A 27914-nucleotide genomic window follows, 5' to 3' on the forward strand; every position below is an offset into this window, starting at 1 on the left:
TATTTTTTGTTGGAAAAAGGCATTCTATTATGGAATTATTTGCGGAAAACTTTTTGTTTTTACAGAAGTGAAAATCCTACACTCCAAAAATGAAAGGCAGCCCTCAAATTTGGTTTTACTGTAGTTTTGCCTTTTAACCTCAAAACAACACATTTCGTTTTTCAAGTCTAGCTTTTTAGGTAAAGTGCACGTTTAAAAAAAATACCTCTTCAATTTCGTTTTTAGGATAATCTTTTCATCGGTGGCAGAAATCTCCAAAATGCGAATAGAGGCCTGTCCAATGGCTGCTCTTGCAGTTCACCGAGGTCATTGCTCTGTGTGTACAGTGGCATTCCTTGGGCACAGCACATCACCGTGTCTCATTTAACGCATGCCAGAGCCCCCCCACCTCCCATCAGAGGTGGGCAGCGGATCGGTGTTAAATTGGTCTCCAGCGCGACCACAAGCTGTCTGTGCCGGCAGAGACACCCAACGGAAGCTTTGCTGCCAACTGCTCACTTCCCATAATTAAAGAGGGCCCTGTTATTCCGCTAGTTGCCCATGCTTGCCCTTGCCAGAGCATGTATGCCATTTTGTTCAAACACGTGACGTCAGTCGGCCGCCTGTGTTTAGCAAAACAGATTCCACCGCGTCGCGGTCGATGACGACCCGTCCCCGTTGCACTTGACTGTGAACGCTGACAGGACATGAGGTCAGTCTGTGCACGCCAGGAGTAACATCACTTGTGTTGGTTGGACCCTTGCGGTTCAACTGTTCAACAATTTTTTTTGTTTGTTTACCAGGTAAGGCCCACTTACCTGCTAAGAAGTGACTTGGTCACAAATGATAGCCCGTTGAAGTGGCTTGTCATGTGGAAATTTATAGCAGCTAAATACTCGAAACGCATGTTTCTAAATGTGGAGAGAAAAACCGGAGGACCCAGAGAAAGTCCACTCATCCACGGGGAGAACATGCAAACTCCCAAATATACAGGCATTGTCAGGGTTGGAATCAAACCCATGACCTCCTGTATGTATACCAGGCAAGGTAGTTATCATCTTGCCACCACAGCGCCTTGTTGGTAGGAAGGGAAAGGGGTCACAGTTGGGCTGCGGGTTAATATACTTTCCAAGTTGATGGAAGCAGTACTGAGTAGTGACTGATCACAGACACACTTGTCAAAACTATGATCGAGAATTTTCTCCTGAAAGTATAAAAATTTGTATGCTGCTGGACATGGCATACTGGTGACTGAGACAGAATATCTGAGAGTCTTTATTCATATACATTAATAACCTGGAGTTATGTATTCCTGTCGTGATTGGAACGTAAATGTTTTGCACTCGACTATTGACTAATTGCTCGATTTGGACCCGTCCCTAGCCAACCATGGCAATCTGAGGTGTAAGCCGACATGAAGAATGATATTTTTGTCTTCCCATTGTGTGAACTAGTTGCATGTTTAATACTCGTAGAATACATTCGCGATTTTATATAGTGTCTAAATGCAACCACATCTCAAGATGCTGTACGGAAAAGTGGGCATGTATATTTACATAACGAAAGGATACAGTCTAGAGCAATGGTTCTTAACCTTTACTGCAGCCTTGCACCCCTTGGGTTCTCAATCGTAAACAAATTATAATGTTAATAAATACATAGGTTTGATGAAACAAAGTAGTCGTACTTACGTGCCCATGCTTAATTTGTGTTTGATGATTTACCATCTAAAAAAATCTGGCCATGTCTCGCACCCCCAGAAAGGCATCTCACACCTCCAGGGGGTGCGTACACCCCAGGTTAAGAACCACTGGTCTAGAGACTGGAATTGAACCGGGGGCAGGCAATTGACTGCAGAAATGGCTTGGGGAAAGAGAGTTCCCCACGATGAGGGCAGCCAAAGGTTGAGCCTGAGGCCGTCAATTGAATGTCTTGACTGTTGGAGCATAGAGTGCGTGGAGGGGTGTTGAGTTGGATGAGAGGGAGCAGTAGGCAGGGATATGTCCGTGGAGAATCATGAAAGATGGCTAGAGTGCTGTCTTCAAATCGATCTACCACTTTATTGGGAGCCACCAGAGGGATTTGAGTTCAGGTGGTTCAAATTGTGGCTGTGGGTGAGGAGAGCAGCAGGGGCATTTTGCATGGAGTTTGGTGATGAGGGATCAGGGACCGTAGAGGAGAGAGAGTTGGTGACTTGAGCCTGGAGTTCACCTGGAAAGTTAACTCAACATTAGCTTTGATGTTGTGTATTCTACTTGCGAATGTTGCCCCATGCTAATTTGATACAGTATACAAATATTTAATATTGGACATTTTAATAGGTTAATTTATCATTGCAGCATGAAAGTTTGCAAATATTTAACAAGGTAAATGGGTAAACACCAGAGGTGTGGACTCGAGTCATGTGACTTGGACTCGAGTCAGACTCGAGTCATGAATTTGATGACTTTCGACTCGACTTGGACTTGCATAACAATGACTTTGTCCCACCTATGAGATGTGGACTCGAGTCATGTGACTTGGACTCGAGTCAGACTCGAGTCATGAATTTGATGACTTGCGACTCGACTTGGACTTGCATAACAATGACTTTGTCCCACCTCTGGTAAACACAAATGTGTACATTGACTTACTCAACTGCCACTTGCTTGGCCACCTTCTATCCCGTACGGTGATATCACAAACCCACTTGCAGGGCTGCTCGTCTAATGCCCACCTTGCATCACTGTATTCAGAAGTTTTAGCATGCAATTAAATCTGCACAATTCATGAACTCTAGCTACAAAGTGCTGAATAATGTGTCTTCTCCATGCCCAATATTTACATTTCATATCTGCAGTCAACAAATATGGGACAGACTTCAATTTTTGACGTGTGCCAGGCACCAATATATCGTGGTTTTCGGTCAGGGTTGAACGCACTCACCACTGAGCCAGTGTGTTTGGCATTGACGGTTTTATTACTGCAGTCGCCAGATAACTCCTGCAGGAAATTTACAAAGCGCTATCTCCTCTGAGGTGGATGTTAAAGAACCTGCAATATTGTTTGCAAGAGTAGGTCTTTGCATGCCACTGCTGTGGTCCAAATACTACATTGTTAAATTACCCACGATTGATTTGCATAAGGTAGACTTTTTGTGGCTACTATCAACATGAGCTTCTTTATAAATATAAGATGAATGCCAGTATCCTGTCCCTGATTAAAAACGGGACAGTCAAATGAGCTCTAATGCAAAGGGTTCACAGAAGGAATTTGTGCTTGAGCCTGTTTCTGTTCTATGTTGGGAACGACTAAGCCATTCAGGTGCATGTGATACTACCTCTACAGTCTGCATCACTGCCATCACCATCAGCCCATCGGAGTGACACATCACAATGTTTAAAAACTGCTTCCCATTTCAGTTTAGTGCAAAGACATTTTGTAACCGACTCAAGTGTAAATAGGGCCACAGACATCCCACCCTCTCATTGTTTGGTTACCTTATGAAGTTGTGGCCACTGCCAACCTCACCAAATTAAATGCAGAACTTCCTTTGTCAAAGGTCACTTTCACATAAAACCAAGATACAAGTGAAACAAATATATATTTTAAAACGTCTTGAAGGGGGGAGTATTTGTGGGGAGAACCTTTCTGGGGATGGGGATATTTGGTGTACCACAAATAATGGAACAATTGGTGAGTCACTGTGTCTAATGTCCATTAATATGTAATTAACACCTAAAATGACACGTAATTATCACCGAATAATTTTTGAAAATAACTTTATGTATACATTAGTACATACGGTGTTCATCAACAGATACATATTAATTCCATCTCTGCTGAGCGCTCAAAAAATTACATAAGATATGAATTGTATTAATATATATGGGTGGGGGCTCTGCCCCTCCCTCGGGGGGGCTGGGGGAGAAGCTCCTGCATCACGTGACCCCTCCACCACTCCCCCATTGGGGGGGCTGGGAGGGGAAGCCCCCGCACCATGTGACCCCTCTCCGCTCCTGTTTCATCGGTGTAAAAAAATGATATGACGAGGGTGCTCGGAATTTTAGTTTGGCACCAACATACATCTGCATTTTCGTGCTAATTTAGCATTTGTTGGTAGCTTGGACGTAAACTCCCTCTTGTAGAATTAGCAGATAACTGCTGTGAGGGTGCAGGTGTGCAAGTCGCTGATTCGGCTAAGTTAATTGGGCACAGCAGTGCAAGCTTGAGGGTGACTGTGTGGAAAGATGGCCGCTCAGGCACACAGGTTCGCTGAGCGCGGAGCACCACTTAAACTGAGCAATCCACTACCTGGCACGTTTTCGCAGTCTCAAGGACTGTCTTTAGTGCAGTGCCCTGCCAGCATAAAATCTCAATAATCGAGCACAGTGGAATAAAATTTGGCAGCAAATCGCCACAGGCAAAGATAGCAGTGAAGGTATAAAAGAGGACCCTAGTGCTCTGAAGCACAGTGCTTCATGCAGTCCTCACATCGGGGGCCACTCCAAACGAGTGGCTCGGGAAAAGCTCAGGGCCCATATCCCTGGAGGGATGACCCTGTATGGCAGGAGCCCAGGGAGATATATAGCCCCCTCTATAAACGGTCCACGATCACTTCCGCTGGAGCCTCGGGGACCCCAACATGCCCCCACTAGTGTGACCACGGGAGAGACCAGGATGGCCGTGTGGTCACAATAGCACGAGAGCCCAAACCCATTTTGTGGGAGAGAAAACTGTTGTGAGCTGCGTCAGTCACGAGAGCTTGGGCTAGGGAGGCAGATCTGGCACACAAACATAAACTGCATCAGGACCCCACAGACCCACCCAGCTCAGAGAATATGTCCCAGGGTGAATGGGAGGAACCATAGAAGGCCTCCGAGTGAGAGGTGAACCTCTGGAGGTCCCAGGGAAGGTCCCTCTTGCAAGAGCTCAGGAGGCCCACCCCAAAACTGGGGGAGAGAAGTGTATCCCTTCAGGATGGTGTAAAGGTGGATCGGGGTGTAGCCAGTGTAGCCATGGTGCCCCAAGATTGTCCTGGCGCCTCCAAACCTCCCCCAAAGAGGGAGAGTCCCGGGGAGGAGGAAGGGTTATCGGATGACGAACCTTCCTCTTCGAAACACAGACAGGCTGGAAGTGAAGGGGGGAGTGCTTGGAGGACAGGCTTGGGTGCGGATGAGCGGTTTATGCAACTCTTCCTTAATGGGGCATGAATGGGGAAAGCTGGTTAAGGGATTTAAGGTTCCTTGGACGCTCGAGACGTAATAATGCACTCGCGGAAGACCAGAGAGAGTCCCTGATGGGACTGTTCCTGGCATGATGTGGCAATGACTGATTAATTATGCCTCACAAAGCCCTCTGTGGTAGAGGACCCAGCAAGCATCCTGCCTGATATGTCGGACATGATGGTGGAGAAGGAAAGCAAAAAAGGTCTATCAGGGAGATGCCACGTAGCTGACTGTGGGAAGCTCACCCAGGAAGAGATTTTTTATTTCAAAGCAAAGGCTAATGGCACACATCATCCAGGTTTTTTGGGTTAGTTCGCGTAAATATATAAATGTGTCATTAAACCCGCCACCACCTGACACAGCCAATTAGTAAGGGTTGTCACGTAAACAGAACATGCCAATCCATTACTAGTACAGCACACCGGTGTGTTGGAAAGCCAAGCCATAACATTTACAATCTGTGTACGACGTTTCGCCAGTAATGACAACTAGCTCTCATCAGGCAACAGCTAATAGCACAGCCTTGAGAAACATGTGTGATGACTTGCGTCTCTGCTTGGCGTTCACCTGGGACTCTAACCTAGACAGCATTAATTGGAGTGCTAGTACCATGGCGTCCTCTGTGATGACGAGGCGTTCACTCTGGCTGGAGAGCCTGTGAGTGCCGCAGTCCCTTTAAAAGCATCATTGACCCCACTTAAATTCGAAAGGAATTTGTTGTTTGGAAGAGGGACCCAGATGGCTGCGGCAAAAAATTACAGAAAGGAATGAAGGGAGACGTTTCACTCCAGTTTTTGCGACATTTTTGCGGTGGTGGAAGTGAAGAATACAGCAGTGGCAAAGGTCACGGAGCTGGTCAGGTGGTTTTTCGAGGTGGCGGTTCATCCTTGAGGGCTTGGGAAGGCCACGAGCCAGAAGGAGAGGGAGAGGGCATTGTCCCAAGGGGTCAGGTTACCTGCGGATGACTTCCTCGCCACGGCAGCTCGGGGGCCGGATGCCTGCCGCAGTTTGCAGAGACGTGGAGCAGAGCAACTCACTACGAATGGGTGCTGCAGACCATTCGTCAGGACTATGCAGTGGAATTTGTGGGACCCCCACTGTCTGATTTCCGGGTGGAATCTTGGCTCCTACTTGGACCAATTAATAATGGAGACCTTGGAAGTAGAAATGTCAAGGATTCTGGGTCTAAAAGGCCATAAGGAGGGTCCCGAGGGAGCAAAATAATGGTTGTGATTTTACTCCAGATTCTTTATGGTGACAACGTCCTCAGGGTGTTGAGGGGAGTGTCCTGGGCTCCCTTCTCGACCTCAGGAGGCTAAACATGTGCCTGTGGTATTGCCGTTTCATTTCGAGATGGTCCCCTTGCTTCCATTATGATGCCAATTCAGGGTTATGGACTGATTGGCATCAGTGGATGTCAAAGGTACGTACGTACCTATTGCAGTAAGGCAGGAAGAACACACATTTCTAAGGTTCAGTGTTTCTAGAGGTTCACTGGGAGTTCCAGGTCATAATGTTTGGCCTGTCTTCCTCATCAAAGGTGTTCACAGAAAGGCTTCTGGTGGTAGTGGTCACATGCCTGTGGAACAGGGGTCACCATGTGTACCCTTATTTGGACCACCTTACAAGAGCAAGCTCGGAAGCGATCTTGGAAAGGTCAATCGCAGAGGTCGTAGAGGTGCTTCAGGAACATGGGTTGAGTGTACTCCCCAGCGGATGCAATTATATAATTCAAGCACGTCGGAGGGCTGCTAGACACGTCCCAAGGTCAGGTCTTCATTAACCCAGGAGAAGGTGGCTTACCTCAGGACTAAAGCTGCGAGCCTAGTGTCCGATGCAGGGGGAACCGTGTGGTGCTTCCTAGTGCAGTGGGCCCTACTGCACAGGAGGGCCCTACAGTGATGATAATTGGGACCCCATCACAGGCAAGATGTGCCAGTTCGTCCCTCTGTTTCGACCGGTCAGAAAAGACCTTAGGTGGTCACTGCTGTCCTCTGGTAAACGGGGTCCCACTGGGTTTCTTCAAGGAAGAAGTCATATTGGAGACGAATGTCTGACATACTCTTGCAGGAGTTAATCTCCTGTTAATTTGCATGGTTGGACAACCTGGCTGAGCCGCAGAAGATTGGACCCCAGTCCCCCCCGAGAGTGGACTCATCCAGGTAGTTCAGAGGTTCAGAACACGTGAAGTAGATTAGTTTGACGCCTAGGAAAACATCATACTGAGGCTTTTTGCCTGAAGGTTTCAGTAGCAGCAGGTGACAACACCCCGTCGTGTCGGTATAATTATTCCCTCCATTCCCTTTAATTCCCAAAGTGCTGGAGTAGATTGGCAGGGAAGAGGCCCACAGGGTGTTGATGGCTTCCAATTGGTCAAGGGGGTTATGGTTTTCAGTCTTGTAATTGCTCGAAGGCGAGACTTGGCAGCTCCCCCTGAGGCCAAACTTGCTAAGCCCAGAGGTGTGAGTTTTTGGGCATTGCGGCTGACGGCATGGAAATTGAGAGGTCTTGTTTTGCCCATTTAGCACTGACACGAAAATTCAGAATCTCCTGAATTCGACATGCCCATTTACGTGACGAATGTGCAACTTGCATTGGCAAGGTTTCTGCAAGTGGTGTGGGAGGGAGCGTTGAACCCTATCCCATGTGGCATCCGACACATGGGCAGGTTCTTGGTGGATTGCCTCCCTTCCACTCAGTGGCAGAGGCCAGCCTTCACGAATTGGACCCGGTGAGGGCCTTGGCCTTCCATGTGGAGAGGCCTAAGGCCTGGAAGAAGTCTGAACAGCTTTTTTATATACCCAAAAAAAAATGGGAGAGCTGGCGTCAAAGCAGAGGGTGGTCTCTTGGAGGCCTCTAAGGAAACGGGCCGGACACGTAGGAGAAGGCGTAACACTCTAATCCAAGCAATGGCAGTGCCCTGGGCCAGCAGCGCTGGTATTCCGCTGAAAGATAGCGGCAGGGCAGCGGTGTGCAATGCGTCCCACTTGTTGACTATCCATTATCACTTGGTGGACACATTGGTGTCGCAGGAGGGCAGTCCTTTCAGCGGCAGCCCCTCAATAGTGCCCAGTGCTCTCTACGACACATTCGGCCACTATTGAGTCGTGACATAGCCAACAAAGTGGTGTGTAGCCTACTATCAAAAAGGCCCGATCATTGCAAGTCACTACTCTACGGACATCTGGCAAAAACGTTAGCAAGCTGCATTGTGTATACAATTATTTGGCAAGATCCGACCATGTCTGTCCAGTGCTCACTGAGCTGCATTGGCTTCCGGTTGATAAACGAATACATTATCCGGTCTTACTCATTACACACAAAGTTCTTGCCACAAATGAACCACAATACCTTGCTGATCTTGTCAAGGAACATAAACCATCACATAAACTCCGGTCATCCTCACAGTAGCTTTTGGTTAACCATCGAACAAAGACGGTGACTGCATCGTGCACTTTCAGGTGTACTTCTGCAGCCGTATGGAATGCTCTTGCAATATTAGGAAGCCACTGAAGCTATGCACTTTTAAATATAGTAAGAAAACTAATTTCTTAAACTGCCTTTTGTGTTTAGTTTGTCCTTCCCCGCACCTCCGATTAGCATGGCTGGCTACGTACGGTGCGAAAGAAGTTCAACATACATACGTAACTGAGAAGGGGGTGGATAAGCATTTTTCCTGCCTTCGTCTTGACTGATACAGGTTCATTTGTCGGTGACCGTCGTATAAATAAAATGGGTTTTAGTAATTGCGTTAGGTGGTCACCGACATACTCCGCATCCCTCCCACCATCCCTTTAAAAATTATTGTTGCAGGAGCAGAGCATAAGGAGGGGTGAGCATAGTTTAAAGAAAAATCGGTTGGGTTGGTTATTTGGATTGCGTTGACCATCACGAGTTGTCAATAATGTTGGTAAGATTGGAGTATTTTGTTATTTGCTGATGTGTGCATTATTTTTATTACGTGTCCCCTCCACGGTGGCTTAAATAGTCTTGTCACTGATGAAATGGCGTTGGAGGGATCACGTGGCTCGGATACCTCCCCCTGTGCATATGTATGCATTTACATAACATTTAACACGAGTTTCTGAGTGCCCAGTACAGAGATCGAGTTTACATGCATCTCAGCCGGAGCGTGTCGGTGACCACCTATGAAAACCAGGTTTTTAAAGTACCATAAACAAATATTAATTAAAATTCAATCATTGCGACTGTACTGCACAGACAGTCTGCATCAGCAGCAGGCCATGCTTTCCCATCTGATGGCGGACGCTTGTGTTGCGCCCGAAACGTCGTGATTTATTTTATTTTCTACCTACGTGACTTTACCGAAAGAACCAAAGAGTATGGATTCCTGCAGTCACGAAAGCTTCAAATCAAGATTGTACGGCACAGATGAATAATTTTGAAAAGTACAGCCGTTATTTTTTTTTTAAAACGGCAAGAAAATACAGCACTAGCAGAGCACGTGGTTAACAGAAGCATTATAGGGAGCTGGTTTACCAATGATATCAGTCTGCCATGTCATCTGGTGATGATTAAACATACTTAGATTATTTACATTAAATTACATGTACTTTATATATCACTTCCCAATGTGCTATCGACTGCTAACTTGAAATACCTATGTCATACTGATGACAATACTATATTCTATCATAAAAAAAAATCAAAAACATATTTTTTTATATTTTACACGCTTTTATTTAACTTACTCTGTGTGTTGTCATATCCTAAAATATTGTAAATCAATTTCAACCGTATTCCCAATGTCGTATCGACTGCAAACTTGGTATAGGTATGTCATACTGATGACAATACTATATTCTATCATTGAAAATGTAAAAAGAAATATTTTAAAACTTTTAAACAATCATTTTTACGGCTCTAATTGTCGACGCTCAACTCACTTTGGCTGTAAATCACCACGTGGTCCCTTACGTTACGGCAAGCCACGGGGAGCCACGCCGAGGGGGCGGGGGATGTGGAAGGAGGGGAGGGGAAATGGGGGAAGGGTGCAGGGGGAGGGGCAGCTCGGACAGTACATTTCATTAAAGCGTGTTTAAAAAATGTATTTTTAAATATTTTATATTTCATAGAAACTTTTTTTTCAGGTAAGTTTTCTGGCTTCCCTATGTCTGGCTTCAAGAGGGTTTACTCCTGTCATGTTTGTAGCCAAGTCGTGTGTCGGGGGTCGTCAAACACGCGTTTGAATCTTCATAGGTTTTTGAATAAAAAACGTGAACGTTCTGGTCATGCGTTCGGCACGCTTTTGTGACATCAAGTACAATTGATGTTAAAACCTATTAAATTGATGAAGGTGATATTACTAGAGTGCTGTAATGGCATGCTTAATCATGACTTGAAAGTCTGGTGAATCACTAAACAAGCTTGAAACTTTTTACAATAAAAATTTGCTCTTCTAACATTCAGTCAATGTTTTTGTGTAGTGTAACTTCCAGTTTTATATTTGTGTGATGAGTACCCTTGAATTCTGTGCTCATTAAGTTCGCGACTGCTTGACATTTATCTTGTGTCTCCCACGTGTTCTTGCAAAAAACTTCTGACTGAATATTTTAGTGGAATGGCTAATACACCTCGCCTGCGTACATTTTCATCACTGGTTGTCTGGCTACAAGCAAGTCAGTATCTGCATACATTTCTGTTTCTTTCCATTCACACAGTGAGCTATTAAAATATATGTATTTCTAAACCTGATTTTGTTTTGGGGATTTTGGCCTCTTATCATCAATTGTTCATTTGCCCTGTAACTGAGAGATTAAATTCACGCAGCTTTTTTACACGCTTTTATTTAACTCACTTCGTCTATTGTATCCTCCAAAACAAATGTTGTAACTCAATTTGTACACACTTCCCAATGTGTTATCGACTGCAAACTTCGTATAGGTATGTCATACTGATGACAACACGATATTCTATCATGAAAAATCCAAAACATATTTTAAAACTTTTTACACGCTTCTATTTAACTTACTGTATGTGTTGTATCCAAAAATCTTGTAACTCAATTTCAACCGTATTCCCAATGTCGTATCGACTGCAAACTTCGTATAGCTATGTCATACTGATGACAACACGATATTATATCATTAAAATAAAAAATATATATTTTTAAACAATATTTTTAACGGCTCTAATTGTCCACGCTCAACCGACGTTGCCTGTAAATCACCACGTGGTCCCTTACGTCACGGCAAGCCTCGGGGAGCCACGCCCAGGGGCGGGGGGTGTGGAAGGAGGGGAGGGGCGATGGGTGCAGGGGGAGGGGCAGCTCGGACAGTACATTTCATTAAAGCGTGTTTAAAAAAGTATTTTTAAATATTTTATTTAAAGTCTGACATCACAGCCGTATTTCACCATGCTGCACTCGAAGCGTCTTGTCACGTCACTGATGACTCCTTTCTCGCCTTTTTTTCCCCATCTGCCACCGTGACGTTTTCATACACATGGACGTATTCTCCCTGTGGAGGATGCAAGCAGTCGCATTCCCATAGTCATCAGCTCACCCCAGAGCATGCGTTACAGTGCAGTCATTTGCACCCCACCAGTCCGTTCATGTTCAAGGGCCGACTGGTTGTCAACAGGCGGAGCGAGGTTATTGAATTTATAACGGGAAACAAATTCAGCATCTCTCATCCCGCAGTGTTGTGGGGAATGCACAACAACGTCCTTGCTGTATTTTCTCATCCGTTCTGACATCTACAGCACGAATGGTATTTTATGACATTCGTGGATTGTAGACACCCAGCTGAAGGGCTGAAAGGTAGGCCAGTGGATGCCAGTACAGCAAGTGGGCTTTTGAACTATATACACGTGTTTATACGTGCTACGTGCTTGTGTGAGTGGATTTTCCGCTTGTTTGTGTCCCATAAGTAAAATGCTTGTTATGAAATTGACCAAATAATCCAAATTCAGCAGACTTGTGACATAGTGTCTTAGACATAGTATGGCTTTCCTGGGTCATCAAAGCAGTTTTAGGTAATTCTAGATTTGAAGCTTTCGTGACTGCAAGGATTCATACTCTTAGGCTTTTTCGGTAAAGTCACGTAGGTAAAAAATAAAAATAATAGAAGTAATAATAGAAATAAAATAATAAATCACGACGTTTCGGAGGCAACACAAGTCTCCGTCATCAGGTGGCACCGTCACAGCTAAAATTACTGCATCAAGTGAGGAAAAATTCCAAGCCCTTAAATACAGTTTTAGGTATTAATCTTAAAACTTAGTTTTAAGATTTGTTCGGCATCATGCCGTTAAAAAAATATGATGAAGCTGCAGAATCTACTATAAACTCTTTTGGCTTCTGGGCCAAATGTGGTAAGCTGAACATGTCTTTGTTTTCTTTCCATTCATTCCAATGTTTATTTAAACTCAGGTGAAGCCCATTAAAATACAATGTCCGCTATGGTGGTGTACTTGACCCTTGGTGCTGCTGGTTTTTCAACCCGAGCGGTAATGACGTTAACGTGTATCCTGCACAGATCTACCGGGGCTAGATTCATTTAGAAAAGTAAGCAAACCAATTAATTTTTCAGACAATTAAAAAAAATAGTTTGCTTACTCCTTGACTGGATGCTGTGGTTGAACTAGTAAACATTTCATGCACCGTGGTAAATTCAGTAAAAGGGTTTGTTAACTTTTTGGCCTTATTACATAGTTCACTTTCTGGGTTTTAAGAACCCATCCTGAAAAGCCAGTACCATAAGTGAGCGTCTTTACACTGCTGTATTAAAGTAACAGTCCTTCACTATTATGCGCTGTTCAAAAGTCTATTCTGCAAGGAGTTCTTAGTAGTACCGAATGAAAAAAGGAATAAAGTGGTTTTATTTAAGTTGGCCACAATTAATGTCTAATTGGGGACATTGCCATATTTCATTGCTTTAATATACTTCATGTCAACTGGTTAGAGTCCACTGAGATTAATTATGTGTTTTACAATCCAGGCCTGTCTTATTACAGTTAATTCAGATTGTAACTACACATTTTACAACTTGTATTTGAGCTGCGCTATCAACACATTACTACTTTCTTATGTGAATGTCACAATGAAGTCAGCACCGTTGGTCAAGATTAAATAAAATCAGTTGGCTGCCAAAATTGGCTCCTGTAATCTGGCTCAGTGGCAAGCACTACGAACACAAGGGGGCTGCTACCCTTTAGGCAAAACTCACCGACTGCCATAATTAACACCACTACCTGATAACAAAATAATATACGGTAAGGTAATGTTGGGGCATCGTCATTTCTTACAACCCTTTGAACAACATGAACGTTGGTTCACCTTGTCACAGATTGCTTTGTAGACAAAGATGTGTGTTATGTTCACACATCATGCACCGATCCGCCAATCCTATAGCCCATTACCCTGGCACCAGCTGCTGTCTCGTCTGCATGAGGCTCCAACACCGAATCCTGGGCTCAAACCACCTTCATAGCTGTTCACGCGAGCCTCTAATTGGGCACTGTGGGCGATCCTCGCGTGATTAGTACTACAACACAGCTTAGCAGGGAAATGTAATGAGGTATTTGATTGTTTTTACGTTCCACAGAAATTTGGTCAAGGAGAAAACCCTCGCAGCTTTAAATTCACATGGATGTCCTACTTGGTCAGTCTTTCATTAAAGGGGGGCAGCATTTTAACGGCCCTGGGTTTGTTTGCGAAAATTCCACATTCCTGTGGCAGTCTTCTCCATAAGACAACCAAATGTTGACTTTCTACAAAGTGGTGCTCATTTCACATATTCCAGAAAGGTGATGTGCTGAGTAGACTCCAGCCATGATTGTGTATATTGCGCTAAGAAAATACATTATTGAATTGCAGGTAATTTTTTAATGTGCCACATTACAAGCACAATGTCCACTTCTCGTAAATGATGTTGCAGGTTCTGCAGCATCCTCTTTATAGCAAGCCTTCATTCTTTAATGGAGCCCCATGGCATTATTTAACAAAGGTGAAATCCATCCATGGAACCCTTGAAGGTCGCCCCCTTGGTAGCTACCAGTCATTCTGAAAGCCGAGCGGTTCTCAACCTGAAAACCTTTCAGAGGGACGCAGGCTGCAGATGGAATTCCGTGCAGAAGAAATGTTGAATGTGGCAGGGAACATAGGTCCAACGTTGTGATGACACATCACTAATACACAACGCGAAGCAAATGCTTTAGTAACACCGTGTCGACTACAGGCGTGGGCATGTGATCTCTTTGTGTAGTCTGTCCTTAGTAACCTGGGCCAGGGGGGTGGGCTGCAGGGGACGGGTGCAGGGACCAGTGGCCTTGATTGGTAGCCACCATACCAAAAAGGATGAGCACCACTGCGCTGGGCAAATCGTTTTCACCCATGATTATATAATAATAAGTCACTATTTGCAGTGAATTAATAATGCATTTTAGATGGTGTACACATGTAGGTAGTGCATTAGCAAGCCAAATTATTGGGTTTTTTTGCACCGCCACTTTACGCGTAGATTGTTGGTGCTCATTTGGCCACATACTTGATTGACTCTTTACGCAAATACTTGAATATGACGCTTTGCTGCATTTTATGTTAGCCGTCGTAGAAAATATTACACTGAAGGCAAGATGAAACCCAATTCATGCTGTTTTATCATGCCATCAAAACTATATCGTTTCACAGTGGTGCGTCATCAGAAACCTGTAAATAAAACAGTCAGTTTCACCTATCAGCTTACAGCTACAGGTTGGTTTGCCGCCATTATGGGTTTCCCTCTATATTCCCCGGCTACGTAGACAACATGGAGCAGCTCCCAGCATCCACCTCGTTTTGTGACAGCCAACCGGTCTCATCGGGCTACCGCACTAATTGTGTACTTATGTATGTTGAACTTCTTTCACGCCGTACGTTGCCAACTGTGCTAATTGGAGGTGCGGGGGGAAGGACAACAAACTTAACACAAAACATTTTGACTGGAGGTGAAAGAATCCAAGCATGGCTCTGATGCCATTGTAGGGCACTATATAGGGCAATATGACCTTACTCCTTAAAGTCGTGCGTCTTGCTTTAAATTGTAAATGTTGCGGCTTGGCTCTCCAACACACCGGCGTGCTGTACTAGTGACGAATTGGCCACGTTCTGTTTACGTGACAACCCTTCCTAGTTGGCTGTGTCGGGTGGTGGCTGGTTTTAACGACACAATTATATATTTACGCGATCTAACCCAAAAAAAACTCTTATGGATGCTTTAAAATGTTTTCTCATTAATTCTGCACCACGGCTTAACAAAGCTTCAGACTCATGTTGGACAGGCTTTTAATACACAGCCAAGGTGTATTGATGCGAGTACAACACAAAAGCTATGTATTGTTTGGGTCATCTATTGCAGATATTGAGAGCCTGGGCATATTTGTCCCGGGCATCTAATACGTATACGTTTGTCACGCATCTCACTGGCAGCAGATGAATAATGTGACCCCTTTATTTGCAGAGCAGGAAAGACAGGTCTCTTGCAATGTTCTTGGCCAGGTGTACGTACACCGGTGAGGCAATTGAAAATTGCTAGGCTCAGTCATTAACACAGTTATTCAAATAGCCGTGTTAGCTGCACCTGAGACAGCCACGCTTGATATTTGGATAACATTTTTAGCAAAGGTGTGGAAGTCAAATGATGAATACTAATGACTGGGTTTTGCTCGTGGTGCGGTAGGACCAATGAACTGTTTGTTGATGGAGCGTTGTACTTGGGAAGTGTGAACTGAAAGTGGCTGTTGTCTGCATACAATTTAGGCCATTTGGAAATTGTAAACAGAAATATTCATTAGTCAAAGAATATTTGAGATTTCAAAGGAAATGTTAGAAGAACTGAATGCATCATTTACAGATATATCCTGAGGTCCAACTTGCCATGAAAGTGCTTGACTCACGCTTTAAATGCCGTTTGTGAGTTGAATCAGCCCATTGTTTTTGCAGGGTTGATAAAATAGATACCACTTTGTAGGAATTCAACAGAGATATCCCTTTTCAAGAGATCGATCTCTTTCCTAGCATGTGGAAACTACCGTTCCCTCAGATCCATCAAAGGAATCTGCTTCAATGCTTGGTTGCGCAGAGGGATACTGAATTGCTTAGCAAGCTACACATCCCGTGTGTGGAAAACAATGTAACTTATGGAGCATTGTTGTTACAAAGGCTTTTCAGACGGGCAAGTTCTGTGAGCAGCTGATGTTCTTTTTTGTGGTGAAATGTTAACTACCTCGCCTGTTATGCAGGATCAAGGGTTCGATTTCAACCCTAACGCCTGTATATTTGGAGTTTGCATGTTCTCTCTCCTCGTGGTCATGTGTATTTTTCTCCGTGTACTCCGGCTTTCCCTCCACATTTACAATCAACATCACTCGTTTCGAGTATTGGGCTGCTGCTATAAATTAACACGTTATAACCCACTTTGTTGAGCTATCATTTATGACCAGGTCGCTTCTAAAAAAGAGCTATTATAGTTCAGTGGGCCTTCCCTATTGAAATTAAAAGTTACATTGTTTAGTTTATACTCTTTGTTACTTTATTTTGTTGGGCCATTGGTGGAAAAGCCAGGATCTTTCCTCATATCTCCACCTTCGTACAATCACTCTAAACGAAAACTATTGTTATTTTACCAAATACAGTGAGGGAAAAAAGTATTTGATCCCCTGCTGAATTTGTACGTTTGCCCACTGACAAAGAAATGATCAGTCTATAATTTTAATGGTAGGTTTATTTGAACAGTGAGAGACAGAATAACACCAAAAAAATCCAGGAAAACGCATGTCAAAAATGTTATGAATTGATTTGCTTTTTAATGATGGAAATAAGTATTTGACCCCTCTGCAAAACATGACTTAGTACTTGGTGGTAAAACCCTTGTTGGCAATCACAGAGGTCAGACATTTCTTGTAGTTGGCCACCAGGTTTGCACACATCTCAGGAGGCATTTTGTCCCACTCCTCTTTGCAGATCTTCTTTAAGTCATTAAGGTTTCGAGGCTGACGTTTGGCAACTCGAACCTTCAGCTCCATCCACAGATTTTCTATGGGATGAAGGTCTGGAGACTGGCTAGGCCACTCCAGGACCTTAATGTGCTTCTTCTTGAGCCACTCCTTTGTTGCCTTGGCCGTGTTTTTGAGTCATTGTCATGCTGGAATACCCATCCACGACCCATTTTCAATGCCCTGGCTGAGGGAAGGAGGTTCTCACCCAAGATTTGACGGTACATGGCCCCGTCCATCGTCCCTTTCATGCGGTGAAGTTGTCCTGTCCCCTTAACAGAAAAACACCCCCAAAGCATAATGTTTCCACCTCCATGTTTGACGGTGGGAATGGTGTTTTTGGGGTCATAGGCAGCATTCCTCCTCCTCCAAACACGGCGAGTTGAGTTGATGCCCAAGAGCTCCATTTTGGTCTCATCTGACCACAACACTTTCACCCAGTTGTCCTCTGAATCATTCAGATGTTCATTGGCAAACTTCAGACGGGCATGTATATGTGCTTTCTTGAGCAGGGGAACCTTGCGGGCGCTGCAGGATTTCAGTCCTTCACGGCGTAGTGTGTTGCCAACTGTTTTCTTGGTGACTATGGTCCCAGCTGCCTTGAGATCATTGACAAGATCCTCCCGTGTAGTTCTGGGCTGATTCCTCACCGTTCGCATGATCATTGCAACTCCACGAGGTGAGATCTTGCATGGAGCCCCAGGCTGAGGGAGATTGACAGTTCTTTTGTGTTTCTTTCATTTGCGAATAATCGCACTAACTGTTGTCACCTTCTCACCAAGCTGCTTGGTGATGGTCTTGTAGCCCATTCCAGCCTTGTGTAGGTCTACAATCATGTCCCTGACATCCTTGGAGAGCTCTTTGGTCTTGGCCACGGTGGAGAGTTTGTAATCTGATTGATTGATTGCTTCTGTGAACAGGTGTCTTTTACACAGGTAACAAGCTGAGATTAGGAGCACTCCCTTTAAGAGTGCTCCTAATCTCAGCTCTTTACCTGTATAAAAGACACCTGGGAGCCAGACATCTTTCTGTTTGAGAGGGGGTCAAATACTGAATTCCCTCATTAAAATGCAAATCAATTTATAACATTTTTGACATGCGTTTTTCTGGATTTTTGTTGTTGTTATTCTGTCTCTCACTGTTCAAATAAACCTACCATTAAAATTATAGACTGATCATTTATTTGTCAGTGGGCAAACGGGCAAAATCAGCAAGGGATCAAATACTTTTTTCCCTCATTGTAAGGCCCACTGAGCAATGTAGCTTTTTTACAGAAGCACCCTGGCCTCAAATGATAGCTCAAGGAAGTGGCTTATCACGTGGAAATGCTAAGCAGCCAAATACTCCAAACACACATTTCTAAATTTGGAGGGAAAAACGGGAGGACCCGGAGAAAAATCCATGTGACCACGGGGAGAACACAAATACAGGCGGGCAGAATCGAGATCGAACCCACGACCTCCTGCACACCAGGAGAGGTTAACATCTCGCCACCGAGATGCATATGCGGTGATTAACACACATCCGCAGCATCTGGTGATGGTCCCCCACCGACTCCATTCCTCACTTGGTTGGGATGATTTTGAACCTCTTGTATATGTAAATGTGTGTCTGGCTTCCTGAGGGGGTGTGTTGGGGATTTGATGGTTGTGTATGCATGGCGTTGAACCTGCCTTTTGGAGGGACTTGTGCAACTCTTAAATCACAAAGCATTGTGATATGGTGACTGTAACACTTGGGCTTTACTTTGTCATGATGGACTCCATAAACTTGAAGGCCACTGGGACATACAGAACAACGATTCCTTAACTTCCCGCATTCATTGGCTAAAAGCGCCTCACCACCAGCGTTATTGATGCCACCTTGTAACTGAAACTATGTCGTGGGGTAATATTTCAGATGTATGGCCTTTATTTTCTTAGGAATTATTTCCGAAAAATAATCTTCACCTCGCATTACACTTTGCTGTAGAACAAATAATAATTTGCACCCATTCAAAATGTGTTTAAATTACACAGTTAATGTCCTTATTGCTTTTGCAATTCGACTCTCACTGCCGTTGTGGTGCATGTAGAATCCATACATACCTGTCAACCCATAAGGTTTACCCATTTTCTTGTACAGGGGAATTGAGTTTTTTCAGGTCCATATGGCGTGCAACCTTTTCAATCCGGGCATATTTTTATGTATTTTTTTGTCTTATTGTTTGTATTTCTCCCTTGTGATGGGACTTTGTAGGATGAACTTTTAAGATTTATAAGGGCACGGGGTGACCAATAAGGTCTGAATTGGTCTGTAATAAGGTTGGCACTGATAAACCGTTGACAGGTTGGTTCATTAGTGACTCCAGAGTCTCATAGAACCATTCACAAACAGCATTACGTGAATTTGAAAATCATTTGTCACACGCACAAATTGAGGCAGAGTTTAGTTTTTTACAGTGGTGCCGAGGCGTTCGTTCCCCCCCCCCCCCTCTGCTTTTACACCGCTGCCAAACCGCCGTCCCATAAGTTGCGTTTACGTTCAATGACCCCTTCTTAACCGAGTCCTCGCGTGCTATAGGCTCGGCTGAGTGCTGGAGGGCAGGCAGAAAACTCTGGGTCTGTGTATTTGAGAACACCCCGTGGGAGTTGGGGTGAAAGGCTACTTGCTGGCCGGGAGGTATGCCCCTATTGCTGTGAGCTATGGCCAGTACGGTTGTCCTCTGAATGCAGGAAGGAAGCGTTAGTTTCACTGTGCTTGTGGACTGCACGGATGAACTAACTACAAACAAAACTGAGTGTCTTCGCAATGCATGTTCCGATTAAGTATGAGAGGTTTTGTTGAGTTATCGACGTTTATTTGAATCGGGATAAGCACGAATCATCGTGCAGATCCCGCAATGCGCCCTAGGTTACACGAGGGAATGGGCCATTTTTTGCAGCCGCCTATTTTACATAAACAATTATGTATACGTAACAAAAAATGCAGTTTGTTGTGCGATCCTAAAACCCCCCCATTAATGTGCATGTGCGTATTGTTGACGTGCCCTTGGCCGTTGCAGTAGCAGGAGATTTGAGGAGCCTCGTTTGCGATGTTCGTAGCAGTGAGGCCATCATCATCCTCCTACGCCGGTCTCGCTGCGACTCGGTGACTTGTATCGATTCAGCGGAGAGAGAGGTTGTATTGGTTATCCGCTGACTTCACCATCTGAATATAAAATCTGGCTGCATTATCCAGAAAGCGGCGCGTTTTATTGACATCGTAATAAACTGGGAAATGCCCCATGTCGGACGGCCGCCGTTCGTCGTGCCGGCTTCACCGCCTCCACTCCCTCTGGGGTTCGACTGCGATAATTCCTGCCGCAGACGACGACGACGACTTCCACGTGTAGTTTACACAAGCATGTAAATCGAAGCAGAATTTGAGTTTCATGGGAATTACTTGGCTCCATTTTGCCTATTTGAGAGGAAGGCAAAGGTAAGGTTATTATACACGTGTTTCTTTTGTGTTTGTATGGGATGAGAAAGGAACACACTACAGTACTGTACTAGTGTTGATTATATTAATAACAAAATGGATCTTTTGTGACTTCCACGTCGTTTCTTTTCAGTACTGTACACGTCGTTAGCAGCTTGTTAATATTTAATGGTTGCTCGTTGAGTCGTTTTTTGTAATCTGCAGCCAAATTGTTTTTAAACAGTAATATTTTCAAGCTCCTGCCTGTCTTGTGTGTGTGCGCGCATATTTTTTCTTTTCTCCGTGTGTTTATGGAGAAAAAAAACCTTTGTATAGGATCTCTCTCTTGAGTGTGCCTTGCATTTGTGAAGGCCTAGCAGTCGGCGAGGGTAAACTGTACGCATGGCATCTGTAAATTCCCTGGGTGTGGCAGTCCTGCACGCGTGTTAGCATCCACAACCACAAGTCCTCTGGGCTCGAGCAAATTTGAAAAGGCGTGCAGCTTCGGCTACCGCAGGACCACCCCCCCCCCCTCCATGCGTTCCTCTGTATCTTGCTCGAAAACCTGCAAGGTAAAAACAACAATGCGCTAGACAGTAGGGATTATAATTGGCCTCGGTTGGAATGGTGCAGTGAAAGTGGACAGACGGTGGGGAGAGGGAGAGACACTGTTTGGCTGTGCGTCATACAGTGGGGATGAGAGAGGTACGTTCTTGTGAACAATGCAGTGTGCCGCCGCGTACGCTCCTCTGATTCTATTTTGTTGATGCAATTTTATCTCCGTGGGTTTTGCGCGTTAGCGCTGCTATTTTAGGCTTTCCGGCGTCTGTAGAAACTCGGCGGTTATGCCCTGAGCAAGCTGTGACGAGACGCGTCCAATGCTCGTGTTGAGTTCATTGCGTCGGCGCCACCCAACGCTGTGGGTGCCCTCTCTGTACTTGGTGGCCGGCACATGCTGTGTGACTTTCGAGACTTTGAGTGGGCGTTGGTGGCGTTGAATGGGAAATGCAGATTTAAGTAGAAACAATGGGAGTGGACGTTACACATCATTTTCCGTGTACCATCCAGGCGGCCGTCTACCCAGGAGCAAGGTCCAGATATTTACATGGGGGGGGGGGGGGTCCCTTTTCACTAGCAGGACTGTTAACAGTTTTACAGCTCCTTGGTTCACCTGCACATGCAATAGAGGAACCGAGGTCATTGGTGACCAGCACATCTGAGGGCCTTTTATTATGCTTGTTTACTCAGAAAAGCCTCACCGAGTCCCATGAAGCTTTTCCAGGAGGGTCCTGCCAAGTTTTTACAGTACGTGGTGATGTTTGCTATGATGTCTAATCCCAATTGAATAATCTGCGGGTGATTTTTCAAATTTGGAAAATTGTGGACCGTAACGCTGGCACGTAATGGCCTACTCTTGCGAATGACGGCATGAGGCCTTTAACATCCCCTTGTGAAGCACACGGCGCGTATACTTGCGGTTAATACACCCACGGTATTCATCTGGGCTGCCTCTGGATTTGAACCGTGAACTTTAGCGGGAAGCGGCGATCGTGCTACCACTGGCCCATGTCACCCTCACCTGGGTTCAAACTTCTGATTACCATGACAGAAAAAGGCTCTCATGCACATCAAGTCATTAATAACTGCACAAATGCAGTGCATTGCAGCTGTACCCAATTCTTTAGGGCATAGATATCCTCGTTAAAATCATAGCAAAAGACATTTCACCTGGACTGGGTAGTAGAGGCTCTTTGATTTCACACCAAGCAAAGCAGTTATTCTGTAGTTGTTCACTTCCAATTTATGCAACTTTTCTCTCAGTGTGAAGATGTTCAGTGATAATATGGACAGTATATTATATCTGACACATTCATTTCAGAAAATAAATTCCATTGATGCTTCAAACATATGGGCCTTCTGGGTCAATGTATTCTAGTAGTTTAAGTTTAAACAAGCCAAACCCTAAGCCAGTTTGAACTTCACTGAGTCTCATTAGCAGGGTGTGGCCCAATGGGCCCATAACACTGGTTTTTAAATTTTGTTTTAATATAATTTTACCAATAACTATATCGTAATCGTGTTCAGGATCATTTTCTAGCAAACGCCCACTGAAAATTACTTCTGCAGTCACTTCATTGGCTTCTTTCGCAACCCTAGATACAGCCCTTTTTGTGCCTTGCAAACGATTGTTCATTGCATGGCAATCCAATTCAAATGATTGTCAAGTGAGAAACCAACATTATCATGCTTTATTATCGTACAGTTATTGGTGACCATGCTAAGACAATTGCAACACTTGAAAAATGTTTTCATCCCAGGTACCTGTAAGCCACATCCAAACCCAACAACACCTGAGTGCTGTATCTCTCTAACACGACCAAAAATCGCCGCTTGAATAACCGGACGGCAATTTCGCCGTCTCCGAATTCAACTTGCGCAGCTAAAACCCGCGGAGCCATGCCACCGGATCTCTTTTTTTTGACGCATGTCACTGACGTCCACTTGTGCTTTGCCCCCGGCAGCAGTCGCTGCCTTCAGCCGCGCCGAGACCCCTGTCGGCGCCGGGCTGCACCGCTCCGCCAGGCTCGCTGCAGACGAAGCTCGCGGGTCCCGGCGCGCACGATGCCCAGTCTCGTGACGCGGACATGAGGACCGAGGACCGAGCCGCGCGGGACCGCCGTCCCGACGACCGCCTCCTGACGCAGGTCAGTCCACCGCTCGCGCGTGCGCATTTTCTCCCCTCTACGTCGCTGTGACCTTCCATTTAGAGGAAGATGTGGCTCCAGAAAAAAAAAATGGCTCTTAGGGAGTATGTATGGGTTGAATGCTAAAATGTGCGCAAAGAAGCGTGGGGAGTTGCTCATTTGTATTGACATTGAGAAAAAACTGAATAAGGATGGTTAAAATTTGCAGGTTAAAAGCCTAACTAAATAGTAACTGAAATGAAAAGTAGTAAGTGGGCTTTGGCTGGACACTTTGATGGAAGGGTAACGCATCTCCATGCGTTACGACGACCCCATCGTAAGTTGAGGACTACCTGTACTTGCCTAGTGTGCGTGTTTTAAAATCACCGTGGGGATTTCTGTCATAGGACGGTAGCGACGTTATTGTGGCGTCAGTGATGTCACTTGATTGCGATATCGACGTTCTTTTCCGTAACTTTAAAGTCTTTTGTTTTCTCATTAGCGAAGCTTCAAAGTTGTGTCAGGCAGCCTGGGACACACTTGATAGGTCTGTATCTGTTTTTTGGATTGCATCTTCCTTTTATGAGTAAACACTTGCTAAGGTTTAAAATCTTTTTGCACAACCTAACCTAGGAGCTAACCCTAATTCTGCCCAAGGCCCTAAATATAAATATAACCGTAAGCATGCATGGCTCTTGACCAAATATTGGGCAGAATCCAACCACCAACCATAGAAGTCTTAACTTAAATTTAGCTCTTGCATCGGTTTCAGGTATCAAATGAATGTTATGATTGGCGAGCACCAATTAAGCTTGGGAGCCACTCTTCCCCGAAGAGTCTCGAATTTGTTTCGAGCAGTTCAGGGAGAACTGCTGTAAAGAAGTGGCCGTCACCTAAAACGTTCAGGCTGCTATAGATTTTGGCTATTATCAAGTCACAGCCTCTCCCTGCTCTCACTAGCAATGGTGCGGGTACTTATGTCTGTCAGCACCCACCCAAGTAAAATTGGAATTCCATATTACTATGGTGGGAATTACCTGATCCATAAGCGGAGCACTGTAAACTTTATAAAAGTGGTAATAATGTTATGCAGCCTGAAGGATTGACATGCTGAGCCGACACCTGGTAGGGATTTTAATTCACAACCTTCCAATTGTGATTTGAGCACTGTTAACTGCAGGACTGTGCAGCCATATTTTTATGTTATTAGGCAGTGTTAATGAAAAGGCGTTTGAGCATATGCCTGCAAACCTGCTCTCAATGGGGTCTCTTTAAGTTTTAGTTAAACATCGGCATGCTTTTTTCACTGTTCTCGGTAAACACTGGGTATTGAATACAGAAGACCTTGACCGTCATGGCTGGAATTATGTCTGTGTGGTGAACGGAGTCGCACGCACAGCAAAGACAAAGATCCCCCATATAGCCTTAATAAACTGTTGGGGCAAGTGCTTTTAGCGAGCACCTATGAAGGCCGGCATGGCACACAAGGTGGGTGAGTGGCCAGCACCATACCCGGCCCCCTTTGTCTCCCCAGTGCTGATATTTTTACATAACGCACCAGGTACTCATTTAGGGCTAAGTCGACCTAGGGGGAGGCCCAGGACTGGTTCAGATAATCTTCCCAGGTGTTGTCCCGTGAGCGGTATCTGAACTCGGGTCCGCGGGCTTGGAGTGCAGCGCGCAAACTGCCACACTACCATAAGAGGTTTTTTTTGGGTTATATCGCATAAATATATAAACGTGTCGTTATTTACGCGATCTAACCCAAAAAAACTCTTATTATGGATGATATTGGTCTCGAAAGCCTACGTGTTAAACTGCCACACTACCGCTCCCCACTCGCACACGTGCGCAGTGAGCAAACACACATGGTAGCCTCCGCAGTGGGCCTGCCTTTTGCAGTGTGCAGTGTTCTCTGCTGGGTAACCCCTTCCGTGTAGGGCGGGAATTTCTGCCCCGTCAGACGGGTTCCAGGTGCTGGCCCTGAAATGTTGCAGGGCTCTTGTGTGTCTGTATTTGCATAATGTAGTGCAGGGCTTGCGTGTATCTGCAGCACGTGAATGTGCCATGCGTTTGCATACGTGTACATGCATGCATGCTTGCACCTGTGGTATAATCGCGTAGTGTGGTTTGATTTATGTTCTGGGTGCATTTGATTAGAAACAGTAGTGCCTTGGTTAAATCATTGTTTGTTTTTTTATATTGTAGAAACTGCACATCCTTTAGAACGTGACCGTCCATCCATTCCGCCCATCCAGCCAGCCAAAAAAACTTGTAATGTTTTATAGAGCCCTGTCTCTCTCTCTCTCTTCGCCTTTCTCTTGCCTTCTTTGTACTGTGTATCCCAATTTATCTCGATTTCTCACTTTGTCTCCGTTTCTAGCTGTTTATAAATTCCTCTCTCCCCTCTTTTACCTCTCATTCCCTCTATAGTCCTCTCCTCCCTCCACACTGTGTCGCACCCACTTCCCTCCCCATATCTCTGTCCCTGTTTCTCGCTCTCCTATTTCCCATCTCTCCCTGTCTCAATCTCTCTTGCCTCTCCCTCATCCTCTCTCCCACTGCTTGTCGCTTTCCCTCGCTCTCCTCTTGCCATTTGCTCTCTCTCTTTCCTCTCCATTTCACACCCTTTCACTCTCTCCCCGCCCCCCTCCTATCTGTTCCTCCCCTGTCTTCCTCCCTCCTCAAACTCTCTCAATCACCTCCCTCTGTCTCTCGCCCTTGCCTCGCTATATCCCCCTCCGGGTGGTTGGTGGGGGGGGATGCTTGACGTCAAGTATCCCCCCCCACCTGCCTCAACCTGCGGGTGACCACATCAAGCAGATGTGCGCGGTGACGTCACTACTGCACATGCGTGCTTGTGCGCCAGATTGACAGGAATCCACCCAGCAAAACTTTTTTTCTGAATATCGTGTGATAATTGTCGTCGTTTTTTTGTTGGAGGGTCTTTTCCCTTCAATGGAAAAGCTATTTTTTTACCCAGGGCTACCAATAGAATAAAGTACCACCTCACTTTTGCCTTAGTAGATAAACACATTAACTTGAATAATAATAAATCAAGTTAATGCGTGTCTAAATGTCATCATTGCCACCACTATCATAGTGATCAAGATCAGTCGCCATTGACGTCTCTATCATTCTTACAGCAGTTTAATTTTTACTGCTTGATTTACATAGCTGTATCTGTGTTCACTTCATAAAGAACTATTGTTCAATCAAATGGATTTCATCGCCCCTTCGATATGTTCATCTTATCCCTAATGGGTAGAGGTGAACAGTGGTTGTCCTGTGGATAGTCACGTTTAATTACAATAGTCATTAGCCACATTGTTTTTAATATTCTCAGCAAGTTTTTTCCACATTTTTACCACTGCCTGAGATTCTTCAATGTAAACGACCTTTACTTAAGGCTTATTTGAGCATGCAGCATCAGATATAACAAGATTTAGTTACCGCTTTGCCTAGCAATCTACATTTTGTTTTACTTGTACACCACTGCCAACGCAGATTCTATAAACACCACTTAAATTTGACCCTCAGTGCATCTTCTTTTTGCCCTCTTATTCTCGCTGCATGCCATAAAACCACCTCTTCTCCCCCTCTTGAACCCCCAGACCCCCTCACACACATCGCACCACTCGCGCGGACACGAGCAAGAAAAGGCAGACGGCTCCGCTGATGCGCGTTCCGTCTGCTCCCCATCTCCCCCCTCTCCGCTCCCCGCAAAAACAACCCCCCCCCCCCCCCCTTTGATTAACGGCACACGCAGGAGCAGGAGCGCAAGCAGGAGAAGGCGAACCGCATCGTAGCGGAGGCAGTTGCGCGTGCCAGGGCGCGGGGAGAGCAGAACATCCCCCGCGTGGTGGGGCCATCGGCGCCCACGTCCACTCCGACTGGAGGCGGCACCAGGGGCGGCGATGGCACCGTCAAGAAGAGGGCGAAGAAGAAGTCTTCCAAGCCCAAGGACAAGGATGGCAAGGGCAAGGGCCACTCGCCGGCGTCCACGAAGCTCAAGAGCAGCAAGAAATCCGGGTGAGTCGAGTGATGTGGATCGCGACCGGGGTGGGGGGTGGGGGGGCCTTGTTTGTGAACCGAGAGCAATGCACGTCCAATTAGCAAGGTTGGCTACGTACGGCGGGAAAAGAAGTTCAACGTACTAGCACTCCTGTACTTACGAACTTTCAGAGAATCCAACAAACCTGTCCATATGTCCAGTTGCCTGTTCGGACCAAGAGTCGTAAGTTCAACCGCCGCGCAATAGATGGAGGTGGTCGCATTCTCATCTGCAGAACGTGAAGAACCAGTGGCATCTGCAGGAGATTGTACAACTTTTAAAGCCATTCCCCGTGTTTAGTGTGCATGTCATACAACACGGCTAGAATCGACAGTAGTCCTGGACTTACGAACAAATCGACTTACCAACAGACCTCTGGAACCTAACTCGTTTATAAGGCAGGGAGTCTCTGTATGTACAATTATGGTCACAAAACCGCTGATCATGTAACGCTATAGAGAAGGCAGGTGGTGCCCGAGAGAGAGTCTTGGGATTCGGTGAGGCCCTCCTGCATAAGTAAAGGGGATTTACGAGTGTTACCGTAATGAGGCTGTAGAA

At 45.3% G+C, this 27914-nt stretch overlaps 1 protein-coding gene across 13 annotated transcripts in view; it reads left to right on the forward strand.

Moving 5' to 3' along the window:
• The window catches only part of LOC144723345 (chromodomain-helicase-DNA-binding protein 9-like), a 172703-nt gene that overhangs the window by 32547 nt on the left and 112242 nt on the right, over positions 1 to 27914 (forward strand). For 10 of the 13 annotated variants that reach the window (XM_078602060.1, XM_078602069.1, XM_078602068.1 and 7 more), the window contains 2 exons: positions 23141 to 23323; positions 27072 to 27334. In XM_078602060.1, coding sequence (XP_078458186.1) covers positions 23141 to 23323; positions 27072 to 27334 — 446 coding nt within the window. Of the gene's footprint in view, positions 1 to 21229; positions 21924 to 23140; positions 23324 to 27071; positions 27335 to 27914 lie in introns of those variants that run through there. The other 3 variants (XM_078602070.1, XM_078602066.1, XM_078602065.1) reach the window with 3 other exon arrangements.

Source organism: Lampetra planeri, chromosome 17, assembly GCF_965212315.1.
Source record: "Lampetra planeri chromosome 17, kcLamPlan1.2.h2, whole genome shotgun sequence".
NCBI lineage: Eukaryota > Metazoa > Chordata > Hyperoartia > Petromyzontiformes > Petromyzontidae > Lampetra > Lampetra planeri.